Source organism: Anser brachyrhynchus (assembly GCF_964034855.1).
Source record: "Anser brachyrhynchus genome assembly, chromosome: 1".
In the NCBI taxonomy this organism is placed as follows: domain Eukaryota; kingdom Metazoa; phylum Chordata; class Aves; order Anseriformes; family Anatidae; genus Anser; species Anser brachyrhynchus.
In genome coordinates this window covers 133,499,015-133,520,925 of record NC_137694.1, presented here as the reverse complement: position 1 = coordinate 133,520,925, position 21,911 = coordinate 133,499,015, and the positions used below count along the sequence as shown (strand labels likewise).

Sequence of the window (21,911 nt, the reverse complement as noted above, 5' to 3'; positions counted from 1 at the left end):
ATCTCATGTCAGGAAGATGGCCATCCCTCTTCACTTCATGGAGTCATTTGAAAAATGTTTCCGGAACATTTGGAGATCTTAATATCAGTCAGATATCACAATTCTGAGAACAGCTTAAAAATCAGACTGAATTCAGCAGAGAACAGAGGATGATTAATCAGGAAGTAGAATTAAGCCAGGCCTAAAAACTATCGGGTATGGCTTAGGCAGGCAACATACAGCAAGAATGAGATATCATTTAAGCTTTCTACAAGTATTCATAAAAATACTACATAGAACTGAAATACTAAAGCAGATGCTTCTTTACATACCTTCGTGGAAATCATGAAATTTTAATTATCAGTCCTAAAAAGCAGAAGAACAGCCCTCCACATTAATCACTATAATTTTTTCTGTCAATAAATTAATTGCTATTAAATACTATAACAGTGCATAATTTTTATTTCACAGTTATCAAAACAATCCAAGAACGTGATTTGCAGCTAGACCATGTAATTACCCAAAGTTAACAAGAACGACACTAAGTTACAGCTAAGCAGCAATTACAAAGGCCTCAATCCAACAAAGCTCTAAATTCTTAGCTTATCTTCAGGTCAACAGGCAGTTGATTTCAATTAGGCTACTCACAGACAACGCCAAGCATGTGCGTGGATTTACACACAGCATCTAGGTCCACGCTCTCTAAACAAAGCAGTAACATCGCCTGCAAAATTCGCTGATCTCATAAGTGCTATGAATCATGTTATTATTAAAATATTAGTATATTTTTAAAATGTAAACATACTTTATTGTAGAATAGCAGTAGTTTAAAATATTCAAAGGGTTCTTTGGAACACATTTTCCCCTTGTCTGTAGTAGGGAATGTTCTTGGATTGCTGTACAGCAGTGGTTTTTGCAATGGTGGTGACGGCCACCCGAAGCAGCTGGCCGTCCTGCTTCTTGCTTTGCATGACTGCTTACAAGAAAAGGGACTGACATCCAACGGCCAGCAGCAATAACATGTTTGCAGCTCATAGATGATGGTAGAGTGACAAGCGCATCCACAGGAAGCAATAAAAGTTTCAGAGCTAGCATGTGATGGAGCTGTTACGGGTCTACCACGTGCCTAAATACGAACAGGGCCCTTATCCTCCTAAAAGGAGATTCCTATTAATTGGATAAGGAGTTTCCCATCGCAATCACTGCCGCTACTCACATGGGATGCAAAAGTTATTTGCTTGCAGACCGCCGCAGACAGCCCACCGCCACCTCTGGAAGCTGCAGCGCTACCCGGGTGGCTGAGCGCTGTGTGGGTGTGCCGGCATCCCAAACGCAAGACGTTACCAAAAGGGAAAAAGAGCGAAAAACACACAACCCGCTGGCGCTCCGGGGTGCTGACACGAGGTTTAAGGGACAACACAACTAAGGGGATAGCCCCGTTTAAGGCACCGGGGACTGCAGCGCTCGGGACGGCCCGGAGGAGCCGGGAGCAGACGGGGGGGGCTGCTGGTGGCTCCCCGGCCCCCCCGGGCACTCGCCACACGCCCCGGGGCGAGCAGCGGGGTGGCCGCACAGCCCGCACGCCTCTGCCCGCGCCGCCGCGTATTTACGAGGCGGGCAGAGGCAGACGGGTGTTTGCAGGCGGCTTTTTTTTTTTGCCCTTTTTTTTTTTTTTTCCTCCCCCCCCTGCCCGAGCAACCGAGAAAATGCTCCTAATAAGGCCAGCAGAAAGGAAGTGGCTTCTCAGCAGCACAAGCCCCAGCGAAGGAAATAACAGCACCGGCTGCTCGCACCCCGGGCCCCCCACACCAGGGGGGCGAGAGGCTCCGCTCCGCACAGGGGCCAGCAGCCGCCAGCCCCCCTATAAACCCCCAAATCCCCCCCCCAGAATCCCCCCTGCCCGGCACTCACCGCGTAGCGCAGCGCCGGCTTCTCGCCGAACACCGAGTCCCCCATGGGGCCGGGGGGCGATGGGGGGGGACCCGGGGGGGCTGCTCTGTCCTCGGGCCGAGGGGCTCCGCTCCGCTCCCCTCGGGGCTCCGGCAGCGCCCGCCCCGCTCCGCCCCGCCGCGGGAGCCGGCAGCCCCTCGGAGGAGGAGGAGGAGGAGGAAGAAGAGGAGGAGGAGGAGGAGCGGTGCTTTCGGCCCTCCCGCCGCCCCGCCCGGCCGCACCTGCGGGGCTGCCCCGCCGCCACCCGCCCCAAAGCGTCCCGGCGGTCACCCTGAGGGCTGGGGATGAAGCTGCCGGCTGGTGGTGTCTGCGGTGCGGTGCGGTCTGCCCGCCCTCCCAGCAGATGTCTTCTGTGAGGTGTGGCTGGGGAGGGCTGGCTCGCCACCCAGCTTTGAAAAGTGGAGCCCTGTTTCATGGTACATTCGTTCTTTTACACGCGTGTGTGTGCACCGACCGGGGGAGGGGAATCGAGTCCTGCAGGCAGCACAAAATCGTGTTCTGCCCTGCCGTAACTCGGAGCGGCTCGCCTCGGGAGGCTGTGGCATCTCCAGCAATGGCAGCGTTAAAACCCTTGCTCAGAAATGACCGAAGCAGGGAGACCCGTCCTAAGGGACGGGCTAGATGCTTTCCTGAGGCCTCTTCCATCTTTTGAACCAGTTTTTCTAACGCTTTGCAGAAATCTGTATTACCGGTAACTCCCCCAGTTACCGTGAGTTCTTCCCTAAGGAAATGATGGATGCGAAATCAATGAGCTTTACTGGTTTTGACTTATCATCTAGGCAAACGTTACCAGTGCATTGCAATACCTATAAACAAAAGTAATATCATTCTTGGGGAAAAAAAAAAAAAAAGAAAAAAAAAAAGTTTGTGAGTGAACATTTTTGCAAAACAGCTCAGAATACACACTGGAAAGATAGATCAGCCAAGCCAATGTTTCTGTGCTCTACTGATTATGTACGTCCAGTTATGGATCTTCTATGGATCTTAATTCCTATTGCACAGCAAAACATCCTTAAGGGTTCCCATGGTTAGGGAGGTAATTCTCAGCTAACTTTGGCTCAGGCAAAGCACTGAATATCTGCGTTTACCCATAAAATCCATTTTTGTCTCTCAAGCTGTGCTACTGCCCTTCCAGGAAAATGAGGCTGGGTAGGTATTTGAACAATTGCAGGGAATGCATCAGAAAGCAGTACCCAACAGAAATAAATGTCACATATCAAACATTTCAAATCACCAGGCTCTCCAAGCAGGCAGGCAAAAAATAATTTTAAAAAAGAAAGAAAGAAAAAAAAAAAAAGAGCTGAGTGCTTGCTTTTCTCTTCTGAAGTTCTGCTTTTTATTTATTTGGGGGAGATGGTTTCATCCTGACAACACTACACGCCCTATGCTCTGTCTCCTAGTGTTCTTTTCCCTCTGCTCTGCAGCCACAGCATTTGTCCACAGGAATCAGCAGAAAGCTGATGAACGAGGTTAGGGAGAGGCATATAGTATTTCTACCCTCGAGCTCTATAGCATCACCACCTTTTTAGCCATACCTCCCGACAATGGTCAACACAAAAGGAAATGCTAAACATCAAAAAAAAAAAAAAGTTAGGATTAAAACATGGGGCATGTATTTCAGTAAATACCCCAAAGTGAAAAAAATAATAACATATGGAGAAAAGACCAGAAATCCACAAGTAGAAGGTAGAGAAGAAAAAGCCTAGCAAAGGCAGAGATGCAGAATTTAGAAGAAATAGAGCAGTTTAGGAAAAGGCAAAAAAAACTAAGAGCAGGAAGATTAAGACTGCCCCAGAAGAGGCCAGCTAGAGGAGAGGTTTTGCAGGCTGAACTCGTCTGCCTGGGCAGTTTACTGTCACCAGGAAGGAGAGCCCGGCTCGGTGACCCTCTCCATCCCCCCGCACCAGGCTGCGTCTTGCCACTGCCTCCCCTCCCTCAGCTTCGGGGCTTGTTGCAAACTAATGCAGCAAACTGCACGTTCCTCCCGTGCAGCAGGCTGAATCAGCTCGCCGAGGGAGGAGATGAGTGCCAGAGCTGGCACAAAGGAAAGCACGAGCTTGTCTCGTTGGGAGCAGGATACCGGGGGCAGAAGAGGAGCATGCATGGAAGTACCTTTTCAACTCCGACAGGTTTTTACAGCAGCATAGCTAGGATTGAAAATAAAGAGTATGCAAACAGAAGAAATAAGTAGAACTTCGTACAATGACAAGCTAAGAGTTGTGGGACAAAAATTAGCAGTTCCAGGGAGGGCTGTCAACCCGGAAAGGTGTGACTTCACGAGATGTAGGTTTTCTGTCCTCACAATACAAAAAACAGGGAGAAAAGATTTTTTAAGTATTTCCATTCAGAGAATCATATAGGATTTGGTAAGTTGCAGGTATCAGAAATGTGAAAGTGCAGTTCAACATTCTTCTACACCTAGTAACAAATTTTAAAGCTAGTTACTAATTGCCGAAGGTGTTTTCAAAGGCCAGACCTTAAAACAAAAGCTTTCTGAATTTTTAAAGCAAGATGTGGCTGTGAGTAACAAGTTAGCTTATACTGTATTTATCATGGCCAGGGAGTTTACCTGACTTCAAATTTCACAGGATTTGTAACACAGCCCTGATCTGCAATGAGGAGTAACAGGCTGGGCTGTGCTACTCAGCAGCTTGCTATCATCTGTCCCTATTTTAAGCCATTTAGTTACTAGGATTAACACGCTGATCTTTCACAGCAGTTTGAGCTAATTTTTCCCTTTTCACATTCCTTCCTTTTTCACATTGGTATATGCTCCATCCCTGGTGTTCCTTCCAAATCGCCTTCTTTCTTTATTTACTTGATAATGGGTACCCAATGAATGCATGCAACTCACTTTGGGAAGTGTAAGCCTTCTAGTTCAGCTTCTCTTAATAGGTCTTACAAAACATACTCCTGTACACTTACCTCCAAGGATACTCAATCAAGAAAAAACTATGTAAGCCAGAAAAACAAACAAACAAACAAAAAAAACAGTAAACAAGTTTAAATCCCTTCTGTTGCATGAGCTACTGTGATACTGTTTTTGTTTGTTTTTGGTTGTTTCCTATGCTGCTTTAAGAAGCTATAGTGTATGCTTTACACCTAAAAATACAGATTACAGTAAAAACTTCCCTCCTTCTTTCCTATTTATCACTTATCGTTGACAACAGAAAAAGAGGAATATACAATGTTTCAAATACAATTTAGTTGCTTCCATCTGGTAAATGAGTAGGTAATTGAATATCAGTGTGCTGATCATATATGATGCCACTTTTTGTTTTTTCAGTATTGTTCTGCAGACCAAGTGCTTTCTCCACTCTACTTGCTATAAAACAAAAGAAACCAGCTGTACAGTGTCAGACAGCACACAAGAATGAAACTGGGGAGAAGTGACTTCTCCAAAAGGACTCCTGGAACTAGTGACTCAAGCTGTCTGATGTCACATCAGATGAAGTACGGAAAAGTTTCCAAACCCACCCTGTTACGGGAAGGAAGCCAGCTTGGTCCTTACGGCAGAAATGGATTTGTCTCACCTAAATTTAAACATCTACAGTCTGCACCTCAGGTTATCACCCAAGTCTTTCCTACTCCATGGGAAGAAGCAAAGACATCTGATGGACAGTTTATGTCATTCCAAGCAGGCATCAAAAACTGGTCTGATAAATTGCTCCCTAGAAGCATCTGCTGCACTCGGCTGGGAGCCCACGACAAGTAGTGCAGATGTCTGCCCTTCAGGCATCCAGCGAGAGGAAGCCCACGCTGGGAGCTGCAAGGGATGGGGTCAGCCCTTAAATCTCACTTGAGGCTTTCAGAAAAGGTCTTAACAGTCTCACCACTTTGATTGTTTTTATTCCAGAAAGGAGGGGCGACAGCACTTACCTGGTGAACAAACTGTCCACTTCTTCAGGTGAGAAAGCTTCAAACGTGCATAAAGGTTTTGTTTTGTTTGACCTTTCTAATAGCATGTGAATGCAGTTTCCACACAGAACTAGCTCCAAATCTGGAAAAGACTTGCCTCTGTGGCTGCTGAGCAAGCGCCAAGAGTGATACTGGCAGCACACTTCTTCCTTAGGGAATTAGCACTTTCCTTATTCTGGCTAAATGTTCATTTGGTCAGTTACAGTCTAAGTCTATTTCCCAAAAAGAAGAGAGAGGGAGGATGACAGACAAGTAAATCAAATGCATAATCATCCATTAACAAAAACTAGAAACTAAGGAATCAAAATTTAGAGATAATACGCTGCAAAAATCCATTGTTCGTAACTAACTTTTTTTGTTGTTTTGAAAAAGTACTTATTTGCTACCTATCAAAATATGTTGATAGTTTCTCACCAGTTTGTAACAGAGCTAGGGGAAACAGTACTTAATGCCTGGGAAGAATGAAGTACCATCTCGCTCAAGATGCTTTTTCAGAGCGGTGACTTGTATCTTCTTAGACAAAGGAAATCCTATTTAAAAGGAACTCGATTGCTGTAATTTTCTGGATGTCTGAAACCCCGTTATATGAGATCTAATGCCCTAGAAGAGCGTGACACCGTTACAGCTCCTAAGTCCTACAGCTGTCCAAGTGTTGCTCGTACCAGCAGAGAGGAAGCTGGAGCTTTATTCCTAGGGAGTCAATACAAAGCAGCCTGTGTTCCCCAAACACAAACCCTCAGCTTGTGCTTGCACCAGGTGGTACAAGCAGAGAGGAACTGTACCCTGTGCACACCCACATCGTGCTCCTGCACTCTCCGAGTCTTTAAAGCCCGAGAGAGGAAACCAGGCTCCAGATTATTAATTCAAACCTGCAGACTGTGCTGTGCGGAGGGGCAGGAGCAGCATTTTTTCTTAGGAATGGCAACACTAAGCGTCTTAGGAAGACCCTCCCCTCCCTCCACTCTTCCCCACACCCTGCCCTTGCGGCCAGCCGGTGCTACAGTCGCCTGACGGCACCATCTGGGAAGCAGCAGCAGCAACACACGAACAGCCCCCAGGGAAGGTGACACTCAAGACAACCTGCCCCAGGGTCAGAAACAGATTTCCTGGTAAGCATTCAGCATAAGAGATGGACAACTCACCCAGAAATCCCAGGCAAAATCCTTTCCCTGATGGAAGTGTGCTATCCAGGACACTACCAGTTAGCACTGATGGCACTGCCACCAGAATTTCACTCAGGCGTTTCATTCTAGTTGCCACATTCCTAATTTTTTCATCTAATAATTCACTCTACTCTTTAATTTCTAAGTCACAGAAGGATGTGCTGTATGTGATACTGCACATCACCGCACCACCGGTTATCAGCAGTTTGGCAAAGAGGTTTAATCTAAGATTCACATCTCATAAGAAATTACATTCCTTATGTTTGCACATTGTTCTCCGCCTCTAGCATCAGTGAAAATTCATGATGACATCTTTAAATTAAAACTCCAAACTAGCAACTTGTAAATCAAATCTATGACCCTATCACATAGCATAAAATAGTTTTTCAACAAAGATTAGAATTTACTCTCTGCAGGTTGCTGTAATTCATTCAGTTTTTAAAGCTGCAGAAGAAACTAACAGTGATCCCTCCATCATCTTTTTTCTTCCCTCAAAGGCTGCAATTTAAATAAATGGGACCGCTCACTGCTTCATGTGAAGATTAATGACAGAGTTTCAGACCTAATTTTTTTTATTTCTTGGTTTTCCTTGTTGATGGAACAAGCTAAAAAGGCAGACAGGGATATGGTGAAAAAAATAAAAGGGGTGAGGGGGCAGGACAAAATGCAAAATGGAAGCAAACGCGACTCCTTGGTTTAGAGCTTAAAAACAGCTTAAAGACCTTAAACATACAAATCAAAAACCTCAGGAAAGCCTCATCTCTGTAGATGACACACATCTGGGAAAACAACAGCTAGCTGGGAGATTTTTCTAGTTGCTGAAAGTGGGCAGATCTCCATGTATTTCCTTCCTTGTTTATCTCCTTGTGACTCACGTTCACCATAAACTGCACCACTGGGCTGAGCTCTCACTATCAATTACCCTTCTACCTAAAATGTGTTTTGAGAACTGCAGAGGGAGAAAAGCACAATTTTGTTCCATTACATACGAATTTTGCAGAAATTGCAGCTATACAAGAAAAATAGAAAACACTAACTTGAAACAAATCGGCTCCAGATACATGATTAGCCCTCTGACTAGAAATAGAAATGCTTATCAGCAAATGACAGAAGCATGGGCTTCTATCTAAATTTGCCATATGGATATTTGATGGGAATTTGGGAAAGGGAATGGTTCTGTCACACACCTAAAGTTTACTCAGTATTATTTTGTGGACAGTACAGTATTGCTAAAATCCACTTGGTGTGCAGAGTAATAATTAGAGAACAAACTTTCCCAAGAAGTAACGCAACTACTGTACAGTTTGTTTTAATGTCATAATTCATAAATCACTTTTACAGTGTAAAAGTAATTATTTCAAGACTGAAATAAGACCAAACCTCTTGTGACCAACAACAATAATATTCATAACGTTAACAAACCTCTTCAAATGAAGTCATTGTTTAATAGGTTTCAGGCTATATGTGAAGTGGTTACAAATGTCAAGTTTTTGCAATAGTCAATAATTTGGGGATCATGTAAGCAGATGGACTTGGCGTCTTTGAGTTCTGGATTTCAGCTGTAAATCAGAGGCAGGGTATTATTCATAGCATTCACAGGAGCTGGCTGAAAGAGCTAATTTTCTAGCTGATAAGGAACGTCGCTTTCCAAAATCCAACTTTCATCTGATTGAGACTAAAGCCAACATCTTGAAATTTCTTGTGAACTGCGTAAATTCTTACGCTTTTTTTGAGCCAGAAAAAGACAAATCGCGAAGTACTCTGCTTGGGTACCACCACCGCAGCTGTTCGCAGTGAGCCTGACAAACCCCCCACCCCTTTTCTCTGAGCCCTTGGGGAGCTGCCACACAAACCACTCTGGAGTGACAGCCCCCGGGACGCACCCAAGGACATCTCAGCACCAGGGCAGGGAGCCTGGGAAGCCAGCGAACCAGCCTGGGAACCGCTGAGGAATTAGGATGTGCCACAGCCCGGTGAAGCCCTGAGGTCTTGGCACTGGCACACAGCACGGCAGGGCCATCTCTGGCCGTGCCAAGCCCTGGCAGCCAGCCTGTCCTGCAGCCCGACCTACAGCCCGGGAGCCTGGAGTGGAGTAATGCCAGGCAGCCTGTATTAGGAATGGGAAAATGAGATTTTGGGGATCACCGGGTCTTGGTCTGGATCACCGGACAGACTTATCCAAAGACATGCATCCTGAGTCAGCCCCAGGCCTTCTGCTGTGGGACAGCCCTGAAGGACTTTCTCACAGTCATAAACCCAGAGACTCTGCTCAGCCTGCTTGTAACCCAGGGTTAGTTTTCTTGGATTCCTGAGAAGTGGATTCAAGGAGTTACAAATGAAATATCTGAAGGCCAGCAAATGGGCTCTTTCCACTGCAGCAAATTTCTATCCATTATTGTGATTAATGGCTTTTGAAACATCTGCTCTTTTGTATTTATAAAATGGAATCACATGCAATAGCCTCACACTGTGAGCTCCTCATGAAGTATTTTGCACTTGTATATATGGCTGTCCACCACATCAATGATGAATAATTTTATCATGTGCTCTAGCAATCACATTCACTGTCTGGTTTTGCTCTGAAGAACAGATATGGTTGCAATTTCAATATATGGATTTCTGAGGACTTCAATCAGCAAGTAGTTTTATTTGAGCATCGTTCTTCCTGGCTATAAGTCCATCTTTGTTTTTACCTTGCGGCTGCAGAAGCATCAAAGCAGATTTACTTTCTGGTAAGAAACTTCAATCACCTAATGATTCAGGCATTCCCCTGACCTGCCATGACAAGTGAGAGAGAACGTGAGGGAACTGACTTCAGCACTCCAAGGACAGATGGGAAAACGCAGAATCTTAAACACTTTGGGTGACTCTTACCCTCACTGTAAAAACACTCTAAAGCAGGTAAGAAAAACAAAAACAAAAAACAAACAAACAAAAAAAAACACACAAAAACCAACCAAACAAACAAACAAAACACAAACAAGCAAACAAACAAAACAAAACAAAACAAAATTGTATAAGGGTTCCAGGTGGGATTCACCTTCAGGCTCAGATACCTATGTGTAGGTGTCTATGCATGAATTAGGTGTCTTGGTCCCCATATAGCCACTGAAGGCCTGGTCTGTAGAGACAGGAGAGTTGAAAGAGCTAGAGGAATGTCATTCTATAGCAGACCCCATGTTTGATCCCTTGAATAGAATTCCAGGCACAACTACATGGGCAGACTACACATGCCTACCTGTAGAAGCTACCATTGTAGATATGTGCGTGCGCAGACCCCTACAACAGGTCTCTGAGCTACCCAAGGTAACAAATGACTATCTTAAATATCTTTTCTTCAGCTGGCTGGGTAGCTTGTTTCAATGGCCATGTGTTCCCAAAATGCAAACCAAAATGCATGTGGGTTGGAGTTTGGGGAAGAGATGCTTGCAAGAAGGCCCCTCTTACATGGTCAGGTAAAAGGGATTAATCCCTTACCCTAGAGGACTCAGGTACTAATCCAGTACTGTGCAGTGCACATTGCTGAAAACACAGAGCAGTAAATACACTGCAAAAGGTGCATTTGTTGCACTTCTACTCTCTCCTGCATCAGTTGTGATGGCCATTGCATCAGACTTTACTACTATGGCATGTCATTCCCAGGAATTAAAACTCAGGCCAAAAGCGATGCAAACTGAAGTGTTACAGTACGTTAGTGCTAACAACTGCCTCCCATTTGTATTCAGTGAAAGGCTAAATCACCAAGGACTTGGGTGTCTCATTCTCACTGTTACCTGGAAACTAGAACCCTGAGCGCACGCACTGTTGAAAAAGTGATTTAAAAAAGGGAACAGAAACACGAAAGCATGATTCATATAAGAAATACACCATCACCTAAGCACAGTTTCTCTACTTGCAGAACCGTACTGTTTTAAACTGCGTGATCCTTTACTGCTGTATGAACACTGAATCCCTCTGGCTTGGATGTAGTTATTCCTGTGTATCCCAAACTGGGGCTTTTCCCTTTGCAGGGATGGGAGGGAGGTGAAAACAGGGCACAGCCCGCAGGCTCCTGGGTCTGGAGGTAGCATAGCCGCAGCACTGAGCAATGACACTTTCTGCTAATCTGGGAGGGGAAGATTCCCCTGGGCAAAATAGCTTGGGAAATGCTGGGTTGTATAAAAGAGCTGGCCGGTTCTCAAGCAATTGTTTTGGAAAAAGGTAAACTATGAATTGAAAGCACCACAGCTATTCCTAAGGAATCCCACACGAGCCTGCTGTCATTGGGCAGTCAGGACGCCTAGCTCCTTTGTAGTTAAATTCTTCTCTGGTGACTTGCTCTGCTTTAACTGTCCTGGTGGCACTCCCTCTTGGAAAGCCTTGGAAAGCTTCCTTCTGATCCACTGCAGTTTTACTCTGTCTTGAATCTGTTGTAATACTGGTGAAGACGAAGCTGACACAGGGGAAAGCTGGAGTAATGCAGCAGTGAATCAGAGCCGTGCTCTTTTTTCCCCTTGTTGCTCTTCTGCCTTGACTGAAAAGTTCAAGGGGAAAGAAATTGTGGAAGTGGCTCTGCATGTGATTTGTGCCCCTAAGCAGAGCCAGAAAGCTGTGAGCCAAGTGCCAGGCTGAATCTCAAGACTTACTGTTTGTATTGATGCTGGCTGCAGGAGTTTAAGACCACTTCTCCCCACACAGCAGCTGGGAGGTATCAGAGCACTTGCGAGAATCCACCCATTCACCTCCAGCTAGACCAAGTAGCTACAGATTTTGAAAACACCACAGAGTCCTAAGGAAAAGGAATTCATCCACGTAGGACAAAGATTTTAAGCTGTTTACAGCCTTCTGGTCTCTAACGTTTATTACTCCCCCCATAAAGTCTGCCTCCATCTGCGGTATCTTGCAGTGACAGAGTTAATGAAAATCCAAGAGGCATTCCAAGGATAGCAATGCAGAATGAGAGCAACCTCAGCATTGTTTTGTTAAGATCTCAAATTGCCAATACGGCAAAATGAAGTAATGTGCTCTGTCAACATGTAGTATGCTCTATAAATGGGATCACTTGTTCATCTCTTAGTAAAACATGCAGAAAAGCACTATTTGATCAGCCTTAGAGCAGCTGACTGCTGGCTTTAACTTCTTCCTTAGGACTTATTCAAAGCATGAAACTGCTGAAAGTCTCCAGTGAGCAAAAAAAGACAAAAGTATCTCCAAAATGTAATTAAACATATTACCAAATAGACCTCTCTTTATGTGATCAGTCTCGAGCTAGTATGTCTTTATCAGTGAAATTAAAACAGAAGTTAGCTAAAGCACCAAACTGATTTCAGCTAAAACTGAAAATTGATTTCCATGGTTTTCAGTATTAATTTATAAAAACGTTATATCTTTTTACAAACAAAAGATAACTTTATTAGTTAACTTGGAAACCTCAGACAGTTTTCATACATTTATAGACAGCTTCCAGATTGAATTTTGCTGATCCAGGCTTCTTAGGTGGAGTTTATGGAGCCAGACTTGTCATATGAGCTATTTCTATAAGCCCCAGGTAAATACACACAGGGTTCGCGTTGTTAGAGAAAGTGTTTTTTTCTCTTCTAGAAAAAATTAAGCTAATCTTAAGTAAAGACAAAAGTTCATTCAGTACATTTTGTATTTGTTGTTTTTGATCCATTTTGGGAAGCATTTTTCCTTCCACAGATCTACACTGCCCTTGCCGCTTTAACTCCTTCATTTCTTTTACCATGCTCTGCTTCAATGTCTGATACTCTCTGTTCTATGAGCTAGAAACAGCTGAATGGCACAGCTGGAGGAAAAGAAACACAGGGTTCGGGTATTTCATTCTCCTTCTTCCCCAACAGTAGCCCTCATGCCTTCCCTTTCCTACACACCTGCTTTAACCCAACACTCACGTGAAGTTGGACCTGTATTGCAAAGTCCACTTAGAAACATGAGTTTTCATTCATGTAGCTGAAGTCCTGATGTGGATATTGCAAACTCAATAGCCCGTGGAATGCCTCTTCATTTAAGATTTCAGTTTACTGATTATATTTCAATTAAATGTCATACAAAAAATTACCCATAAAACTCAGGTGAATGTACCCAAAGACAGATATGAAAGCCAGGAATCAAAGCATCTGTAGCTTCTCCTTTAGGTACATACGTGCCAGGTTGCAAGATAGGAAAAAGACCCTCCCTCATTTTCACCTATATCATCTCTCCATTTTCTCTCCACCTCTCCATCTTACATAACATTGGTATCTAAGCTGAAATTTGCAAAGCAATTCAATTTTCCATTTAATGATGATACAGTATACTTACTATAGGTAAAGGTTTGTTACTAGATTTGCTATATATTACAACAAAGGTGTGCACCCATAAATGGGAAAGAAATCTTCCTATGACACAGAGCGTGAAAAAAAGATAGCACAGGCAAATAACGAAGGTAGAAGAAATGGATATGGCAATACAGTAGGGATGACCAGATTTCTTGAACATTAACTGGAATGAACACCTTCATGTGACCCAGAGCTGTGAAACCTCAGGTGGCATGCCTTGGAGATAAAGTGGAAATGCCAGGAGCTCCCACTGCTTCTCTATGGGACAGCCCTACACTGCAGACAGTGGGGGGGGCCCAGCTGACCACTGCCTGAGCAATCCCTGCTGGCTTAGCTCTGCTCACGGCCAAGGATGCTGACCAGTTGTGCTAGCACAACTTCACTGCCAGCTGTACCATGAAATGATGGCACTTGAACTGCCCCATGAGGACTGAAGAGATCGGCTACAAGCCCACAAGAGACTCCAAAGACAAACACAGCAATGTTTGTGAGGAGAGATCCAGGAAGGTTTTCTGAGATGGAAAGGTAGGTTTTCACTTTTTGCCGGTACTTGTGAGGAGGCAGGCAGCAGTATATTTGCTGCTGCTGTTGGTGCCCAGGCCTCGATGTTGTTCTACAGATGAGCACTCCAACAACGGTCACAAATCAACAAAGTCATAGCTGAAAACTGTCTGCCCATGACAGGCTTCTCTGCTGGATCCAGCTGTACCAGCACAAGCAGTTCTCTCGTGATCGTGGGTGAATCATCACTGTCCTAACAGAAGTTACGGATCCCACGGGTCCATTGAAAAAAAAATATATATATGTTTGCACTGCCCCTTATTTCATTTTAAGCAAAAGCATCTTGGCCAGTTAGAATGCTTTACACTGGGGAAGTTGTCTTTAGTTGCAGAAGACTTGTTTGATGTCTTGCTTGAACCATAAGCAGCCAGCATTCACACACCCTGCTCTGTTGGTACGTCTGAGACCTACCAGCACAATGATGCAGTAATCAACAGATGGTTGCTGTGACCTGTTCCATCCACCTAGAGGGATCTAGAAGATGGTGCCTGTATATGTCTGTCTACCATCTGGATTATTGTGACAAAAGAGATGATCCTAGGCTGGTGTAGTGACCCTGCCGAATTGTGAATGAATGACCTTGGTATTGTCTTACTTTAATTCAAAATCATTGTGAAACATCCAAAGTGCAATAGAAACCTCTCTCGTACTCACAGAGTATTTAATCGCAGGCTGCTGACAGTGGCTGTGATTCAAGGTAGCAGCTAAGTACTCACATAACTTTGAGTATATTTGTAGTCCAAAAACTGTTCACATTTTTAAAGCTCTGCACATGCTTCAATCCTTGTCTAAATCTAAGTCAATTTGATTTTTTTTTTCTGTGATTCTTTACAAAGCATTATGGCAGTGTGGTGAATCCAGCGGTAACCCCTGGAAATGGTAACTCTAGGATTCTTCCTCCTTTAGGGGGAAAACTATGCCCGAACCAATGGCAGAGAAAGTTACAGACCTCTGAGTTCTCCAAGTTCTACCTATTTGCTGCCTCTAGGATGATCTCAGGTCCAGCTAAGGGTCTTGGATGGAGAAGCCATCTCTCAGGCACATTCTTTCAACTTGTTGGAAAGCTGTGGCAGAACTTCATGCAGGAAAAGCTTCCACTTTGCCTCCCCTGTCCCACTGGCATGACCTTTTATCAGTTCTTCAGGGTTCACCTCTTAAATACTATCCAATGAGCAAATGCTCTGCATTGTGAAGAGTGTAATCCCCCACTGCTGTAGCATACCAAATGCTGCAAGAAGTACCAGGGCACAAACCATGGTGTCCACTTGATGGTGGCCATCACAATGTGCCAAAGGAACATAGCAGTTCTGCTGCTTGAGAGCTGTCAAGACACACAGACCTCCACCCTACCATTTTCTGTGGGAATCCAACCAAAACAAATAGAGGGGGACTCTCAGCAGAAGGGAGGAGAGCACTCTGTGTGTACAGCAAACAAACAGCTACAGCCACTGATGTCCTCAGCCTCAACTGCAGCTGGACCATAGCATTCCTTAGGAGCACATACGTTACTCAAAGCCTTTTCTGTTTATTTTCTTAACTAAGCTTTGCAGCCTTTTTAAGTGGGGAAAGAGAGACTCAGACATTCCCCTCAGTTCTAAAAAATCAGATAAAATTTTGTGACTATATATAAGAGAAACCTCTATTAGAAGTTGCCTTTAAGGTTCTGTAAGGTCCAAGCTCTGGGGCTTTTTTAGCTGACTCAAAATCTTTTTGTGTTTTAACTGTCACTTTTAGTTTTGGATATTATTAAATGAGCATTATCATGATGGCAAAATTGGTAGTGTTTTAATTAAATAATATGATATATCTACAAAGGAAAGGAAATAGACTGAATCAATGTTCTTTTAATTTAAATTCAGAAGTTAAATCCAAATACCTAAGTAAACTTGACAGAAGCTGTCACTTTGTATGCAAGTGAATTTTTACTTCTTTTCTACGGCACTGGAACATAAAGACGCTGCCAATATGCGGAAAGCACCATGCATTATATAAAACAGCAGTGCATTGAAGCCTCATGTTGTAATGGAAAATCTAGGTTTAAGATCTGGAGAGCAATGATAGAGGGGAGGAAAAATGTAACTACCATTTGTGGCATAGTTGGTGGGATTTTTTTCCAAGTGAGGTCAGGGAAACACGTTGGATAACTACATTTACGAGGCTCCTCCTACACGAGCACAATAGAGACAAGCCTGTTGTTCTCAGTGCAGTTGATAAACTATGTTCTATTCAAAGTCAGGTGGCTATTGTCCCCGTGTCACCGAGGATTGAACTTATCTTAGTGGATTACAGAAAACAAACAAGTTTCTCACTTAATGAGAAAGCCCTGAAAAGCTATTGTAACTATGAGATACGTTGGACAAACAGCACTTGCCATATACTGCCCTGCTGATCTACGCTTCTCAAACACTGCTGCTGCTGAGAACCTGTGCAGACTCACGGTATGCTTAACCCATCCAGTGGTGAGATGTCACCAAAAGGAGTGGTTCTGCATCCCTCTGCTGCCCTCGTGTCCATCCACATGCTCCTCTTTCAGTGACTGTGTGGTAAGGCTGTTAATTGGAAGGAAAATTAATAGTGAATCAATTATCAAAATAGAGAAAGTTAAAAGATGAATCAATTTTCTGTCAGATAACTCACCCTGAGGTCACTCAGCTGCTATACCTGATGCAGGGGAAGTAGGAGGAATTGTTGATTGCGGGTTGCCTCTCAAAAGTTGCCTACAATTAAGCTGAATAAATTAAACGTCTTGTGCAACTCAATTCACCCTCCTAAAACCCTGTACATTCAGCGCTTGTGACTCCTAAAAGAGGCAACATTAGTTGTTGTTTTCCCTTTGCACACGAGGACAGCTCCTATCAGCACTAGCAAGTGCTTTTCTGTGCAGCACATAACTCCGCTGTGGAATTCCCTGTCACAGCTGTGACAGCCAGGAGTGAAAATAGGTTCAAAAAAACAAACAGACAAGTTCCCAGACATCACTGGCTATCAAACAAAATTGCTTCAGCTATTGTCGAGTTCAAGAAGACTTTAAATCACTAACCAGCAGGAATGGGAACATATACTGTGTATCTCACACTTACTTCTTAATTCTTCTACTGTTTCTTTAATGACTGTTCCTGCCTACCACAGAAAACAGCATCACAGTGTTGAGGATCCTCTTGAACTCATCCAGTATGTGACTGCTTATATTAGCTGTACGTATATCTCCCAGGAGTTTGCCACCTTATCTATAAACAGTAAGACCCCTGAAGGAAAATGCAGCACTATCATTAGCATTATCGTCATGTCACTAGCAAAGGTCTACAAATTCTAACTCCTCTAGGAACAGTTGCTGCAAAATGAAGATTAAGGGGAGGAAAAAAGAGACCTATGAAGCAGAATGCTTTCAAACAGAAGTACAGAGAAGGAAAAATACATCGACATTTGCTTTTGGGCCAAAGAGAAAAAATGAAATCAGTAGAGATGTCATTTTTTACACAAAAAAATAAATAGGAATAAATATTTAAAAGAAACAGTGCTTTTTAAATGAATGCATTTCATATTTCAGATTTGATTTAAACTCCACCCGATCTACTAGCTTAAGCTTTTGTGTGAAGACTCAGATTTTGACGGATACAGTTTCTTTGCAGAGAAGGCTTTTAGGTGTCACTGAGATGGAAGGGATGTAATCGCAGGTCTTGGTACTGCTGTTCACCAGAGCCCCGATTTCACAGAGAATTAACCTGAATTTAGCTCTAGGAACTAGAACACCGTAAATAACAGATCCTCAAATTAAAGCAGGTGCTCAAGAGTCCTTTTGAAGAAGGATGCTTTCCTGAACTTGGGGCCAGGTGATTAGCATGGACCCAAGTCAGAAATACATGTTAAATGCATGAACAGGAAACGTGGTCCCTTAGTGGGCAGAAAACTGATGCGAGAAGAATCCCTGCAAGATGGCTCCTCTGAGTTTCATTCAAATTTACCCACGATGAGGAGAGGCAAGGTGTGGTGAAGCACCACTTGACACCTCCACCCTCCCAAAGCATCATCGGGTGCCCCAAGTCACTGCCATGCCCCGACCCCGGCCTCCCCGGGACACCTTCCCTCCAGGGAGCGCCACGCGCGGTGACACCGTGACAGGGCCAGGAGGAAAACAAAGCACAGACCCTGCCACGGATTTGGCACCTGCGGCCAGCGGGGCGCACATATCAAAAGGGAAGGAGAAAGGCAGCCCTATATTTAGCCGAGAGACAGATAGGCTCTCTCAAGAAAAGCTTACTGCTTTGAAAGGTTAAAACAAAGCAAAACCCTCATCCACTCCCTCCGGGGAGGCCGCTGGCAGTCCCCGCATACCGGCGCTGTCACCACCTGCCCCACTCCCTCGCCTGCCCGGGCCCGGGCTGTCAGGGCAGCCATTGCTCGCCCTCCTGGAGCAGGCCCCCCGACGCCATCTGTGAGCATGGACCTGGAAGGAAGCCTAATGGTTTGGTGATTTTAAAATTAAGCACTACATTTTGATTATTCAGGCTTGTTTCACTTTAAGCTGCATTTGGAGCCGAAGCCTCCAGAAGCAAAAGGGCATTTCCTTAACCCATCGCATTGCAGAGCTTGTAAGTCATGCAGTCGCGCAGTCTGCTGAAGGCATGGGCCTGAACTAGTCGGCCTGTTCCTCTTTAAAGCTATTTTTGCTCTGCCTAAATGCTACGGATTCAGAAAAGCCATGCAGCGCATATCGCAGCTTTATTCCACATTTTCCACTGACACATTTTTCCTCCACCCTTCCCAAGAGCCCACAGCAGTGAGGTGAAGGGAAGGGAGAAAAAGGCAGAAGTTTTCCTTTTCTGCTGGGAGTGGTTTAGGAGAGCTTTAGCAGTCTCCAGCCTGCTCTCCAGCCCCACGCTTTGGAGCTGGAAGGAAGAAAGGCACTTTCTGGAGGAAAAAGCAAGGAGGAGGGCTAGTTCTGTTCCCTCCTGCTGCCATGGCTGGGCAGGCTTTAGCTTCACTGTTTGTCCCTGCCTGTCCCTGCTACAGGGACGATGAGTACTTAGAGGGTGAAAAAGCAGCTTTACAGAGTGACTGGCTGAAACCTGAGTCACTCGGGCACCTCTGCTCAGTCCTAACCGCTCGAGGCAGCCATGGCAGGGCAGGTGAATCCTACCTGCCCGCGTGTCGGATCTGGGGGCAGATGGCACCGCTGTGATCTCCACCTCGGCGATGCTCCTCACCCGCACACAGATACATCTCGCTCACCGAAGTGAAACAAGGCACGGAGCTGTTTGGAAAATTCTTCACTTTCACCCAAAATGTTACTTCTCTTCCTGCCCCTAATGTCAATTATCAGTAGAAAATCTCAGCATTTAGTAATTTTCTTAATATAATGAAAACTCCTGACAAAAAAAAAAAAAGGTTTTGTTTGTTTGTTGTTGTTTTGTTGTTGTTGTTGTTGTTTTAAGGAAGGCAACTACTTACTGGGACAATGCTGTGTTTTAATAAAGCAGAGTTTTTCCATAGAAGCCAGTTTCACCAGACCCACCCTGAGTGCTAAGCTCATTTTTGAGCGCACCAAACTCCAGGAGTGATGTAAATCCTTCCTTTTTTCTGCCCAGTCTTACATATTTTCCCTAAAACATAGTTTGATTTACCCTTTTTTTGTTGGCTTATTTCTTTGGTCACTGGTCACTTGCAGTAATTCTTTTTTTTTTTTTTTTCCTCTCCCTATTACTACCAATATACCAGAAGTCCCAATGTTATCTTTTAAAATAATTTCAAAGTATTCCTGGCCCTCCTCTACACTGAGTATTTCCAGCTCTACCTACCCTCTCATTAAAACTGGCCTTAAGCCTAATGTCATTTTCCTAAGTTTTCGGGCTATCACTTGTCCTTTGTTCACTGAACAATCTTTGGATTTCTTCTTTTTATTATTATTATTATTTTTCCATAGAGTATTCTTGGTCTTTCCCATGTTGTTCATCAAGAAATCATCACTCTGAGGACTTTAAATGAATACAAAGAATAAATATAACTCAGAACCGTTGCCGTGACCTGTAAGAATCCAAACTTATGTCTAGGACACACACATACACACACACAAAATCCCCTACTGCATACGGCTTTAAACAAAAACATGCAATTACTTTAACATACACTATCTGTAAACTCTGATTCATGATTCTGCAAGCTTTATGTAAAAGACTGAGGAGAATACAAAACTAAGCCCCAATAGGGAAGAACTTGAGGTAATCCTGGATCAAAAGTAGGAGAAATATTAGGAACCTTGCCCAGAACAGTCTTTGCATTTTAGCAAATTACACTGTGGTGTGTTTAATTTGTTATCTATTAACGCCCAGATCCTGATCACCACTGTTACTATATAAGCATTTTTTTCTCTGGGTTTTGGTTGATAACAGTTTGGCTTGGGATTTTTTTCCTCTGTATCATTGCCATAACTTTATGACATTGAATTTCCTCTTGGAAATTGCACATTTTGCTAGAACTCTCCATGTCCCTTGGCAGGTTCAGTGCTCCAAAGCTACAACCTTCCACAAATTGCAATAATCATCTCATTTAAAATTCCAGATTATTCATGAAAAGAAAATACAGATTTACCTTTGATAACAAAGGTACTTGCATAAACGGCTTCATTAATTTCCAAACTCATTTTCAATTTGATACCAGCACTGAATTTCATATCATCTACCTTATTAAGATTGTTTCAGCAACACAAGAGCTTCACAAAGCTTGCCCTGTCTTCTAAAAATCAATGTTCCCCACAGTATATCAACCTGTTATCATTTGAACATTTACAGAATAATCTCTTTATTTGCTTTTTTTATGGCAGATATTGAAGTGAGACTAACTGGCCAGCAGCTCCCTGGGTTGTTTGCTTAGCTGATGAAGAAGAGATCTCAGCAGAAATACATGCTGGTATTTCCTCTTATCACATCATCTGAATGGCTCTGCTTTTCCCCTCAGGATGCTCAAGTCCAAATCTCCAGGTCTAGCTTATTTTAAAGTGTTTTGCTTATCTGGAGACTCAGGAGTTTGTTATTATGAATAACAAGAAATACACTGCTTTTCCTCATGAAAACACTGTGCAAACATTGGCATGATCTGTGCTCCAGGCCTGGAGCAGGGAATGGTTGCAGCTGGGTGTCCCTAAACACCAGCACTCATTCCCTGCTTGTCCCACCAAGCCCCAGGCTTTTCACACAGGAGAGTGGATGACCACCCTGGCCCCACCAGGCTTTTCTGAGTGACCATACAATGGGAAGAGGCTTCTTCACTGAACAAAAGGCTCTTCGCAGGTCAATGTTTGGCAGCTTAGGAATTAGACCATTACCTTGCTCACCCTGTAAAATGTCTTGGGCAATTAGTAGGGCTGGTGGGCTAGTGGCAATACCAGGGTTAAGGACTTACTCCTTGATGCCCAAGATAGGGCAAAGCAAATCCCATTTCTACACTACAACTACACCACCCTAGATGCCCTGATTCTGCAGCTGTGGGCAGTGCCAGGGGCAGGAACTTGTTAATCCAGTGCTGCTGCCAAATCCTTGCGCTGTGGAGCTGCTATCCAAAAAATACAACATTTAATGACAAAACTTGCTTAGGCAGCTGCTCAAAAGGAGAGACAAGTTGCTTACATATGCACAGTCCTGAATGACTTATCTTATGTGAACTTCAAGATGCTTCATAAATATCTAAACTATCTAAAACCAAATATTATTTAAACCATCTGAGAAGTAACCACATCTCTAAGCATCAGAGCTCCAGGTCACAGGCACCAAGGTGATGAAGTGGGCACTGACATCCACCGTCCTCTTGCTGCTTAGATGCCGGGTGAAGCGCCTGCAGCAAGGAAAGCTGAACAACATCTGAAGCAGCCTCTGGACCACCACAGTTTCTGCCCCATATTTCAAAGAAAATTGAAATTGCACCACCAGATAATTTCAGGCAGGGCATTGTGGTCAACCACTGCTGTTTCAATTCACCAAGTGCAGGTGAAAACACAACTGCCTCACAGCAGGAGGTTTTCTGAATGCACGTT

At 44.0% G+C, this 21,911-nt stretch overlaps 1 protein-coding gene across 5 annotated transcripts in view; it reads right to left on the bottom strand.

The window, feature by feature from the left end:
* ARHGAP6 (Rho GTPase activating protein 6) overlaps nucleotides 1-21,911 on the bottom strand; it is a 325,242-nt gene that overhangs the window by 160,532 nt on the left and 142,799 nt on the right. For 3 of the 5 annotated variants that reach the window (XM_080556511.1, XM_080556512.1, XM_080556513.1), the window contains exon 1: nucleotides 1,891-6,810. The exons of the other annotated variants lie outside the window; for them this stretch is intronic. Coding sequence is in view for 1 of the 3 variants with exons in the window: in XM_080556513.1 (XP_080412639.1) it covers nucleotides 1,891-1,935 (45 nt within the window). In the remaining 2 variants the exon portion in view is untranslated. Of the gene's footprint in view, nucleotides 1-1,890; nucleotides 6,811-21,911 lie in introns of those variants that run through there. 5 annotated transcript variants of the gene reach the window in all.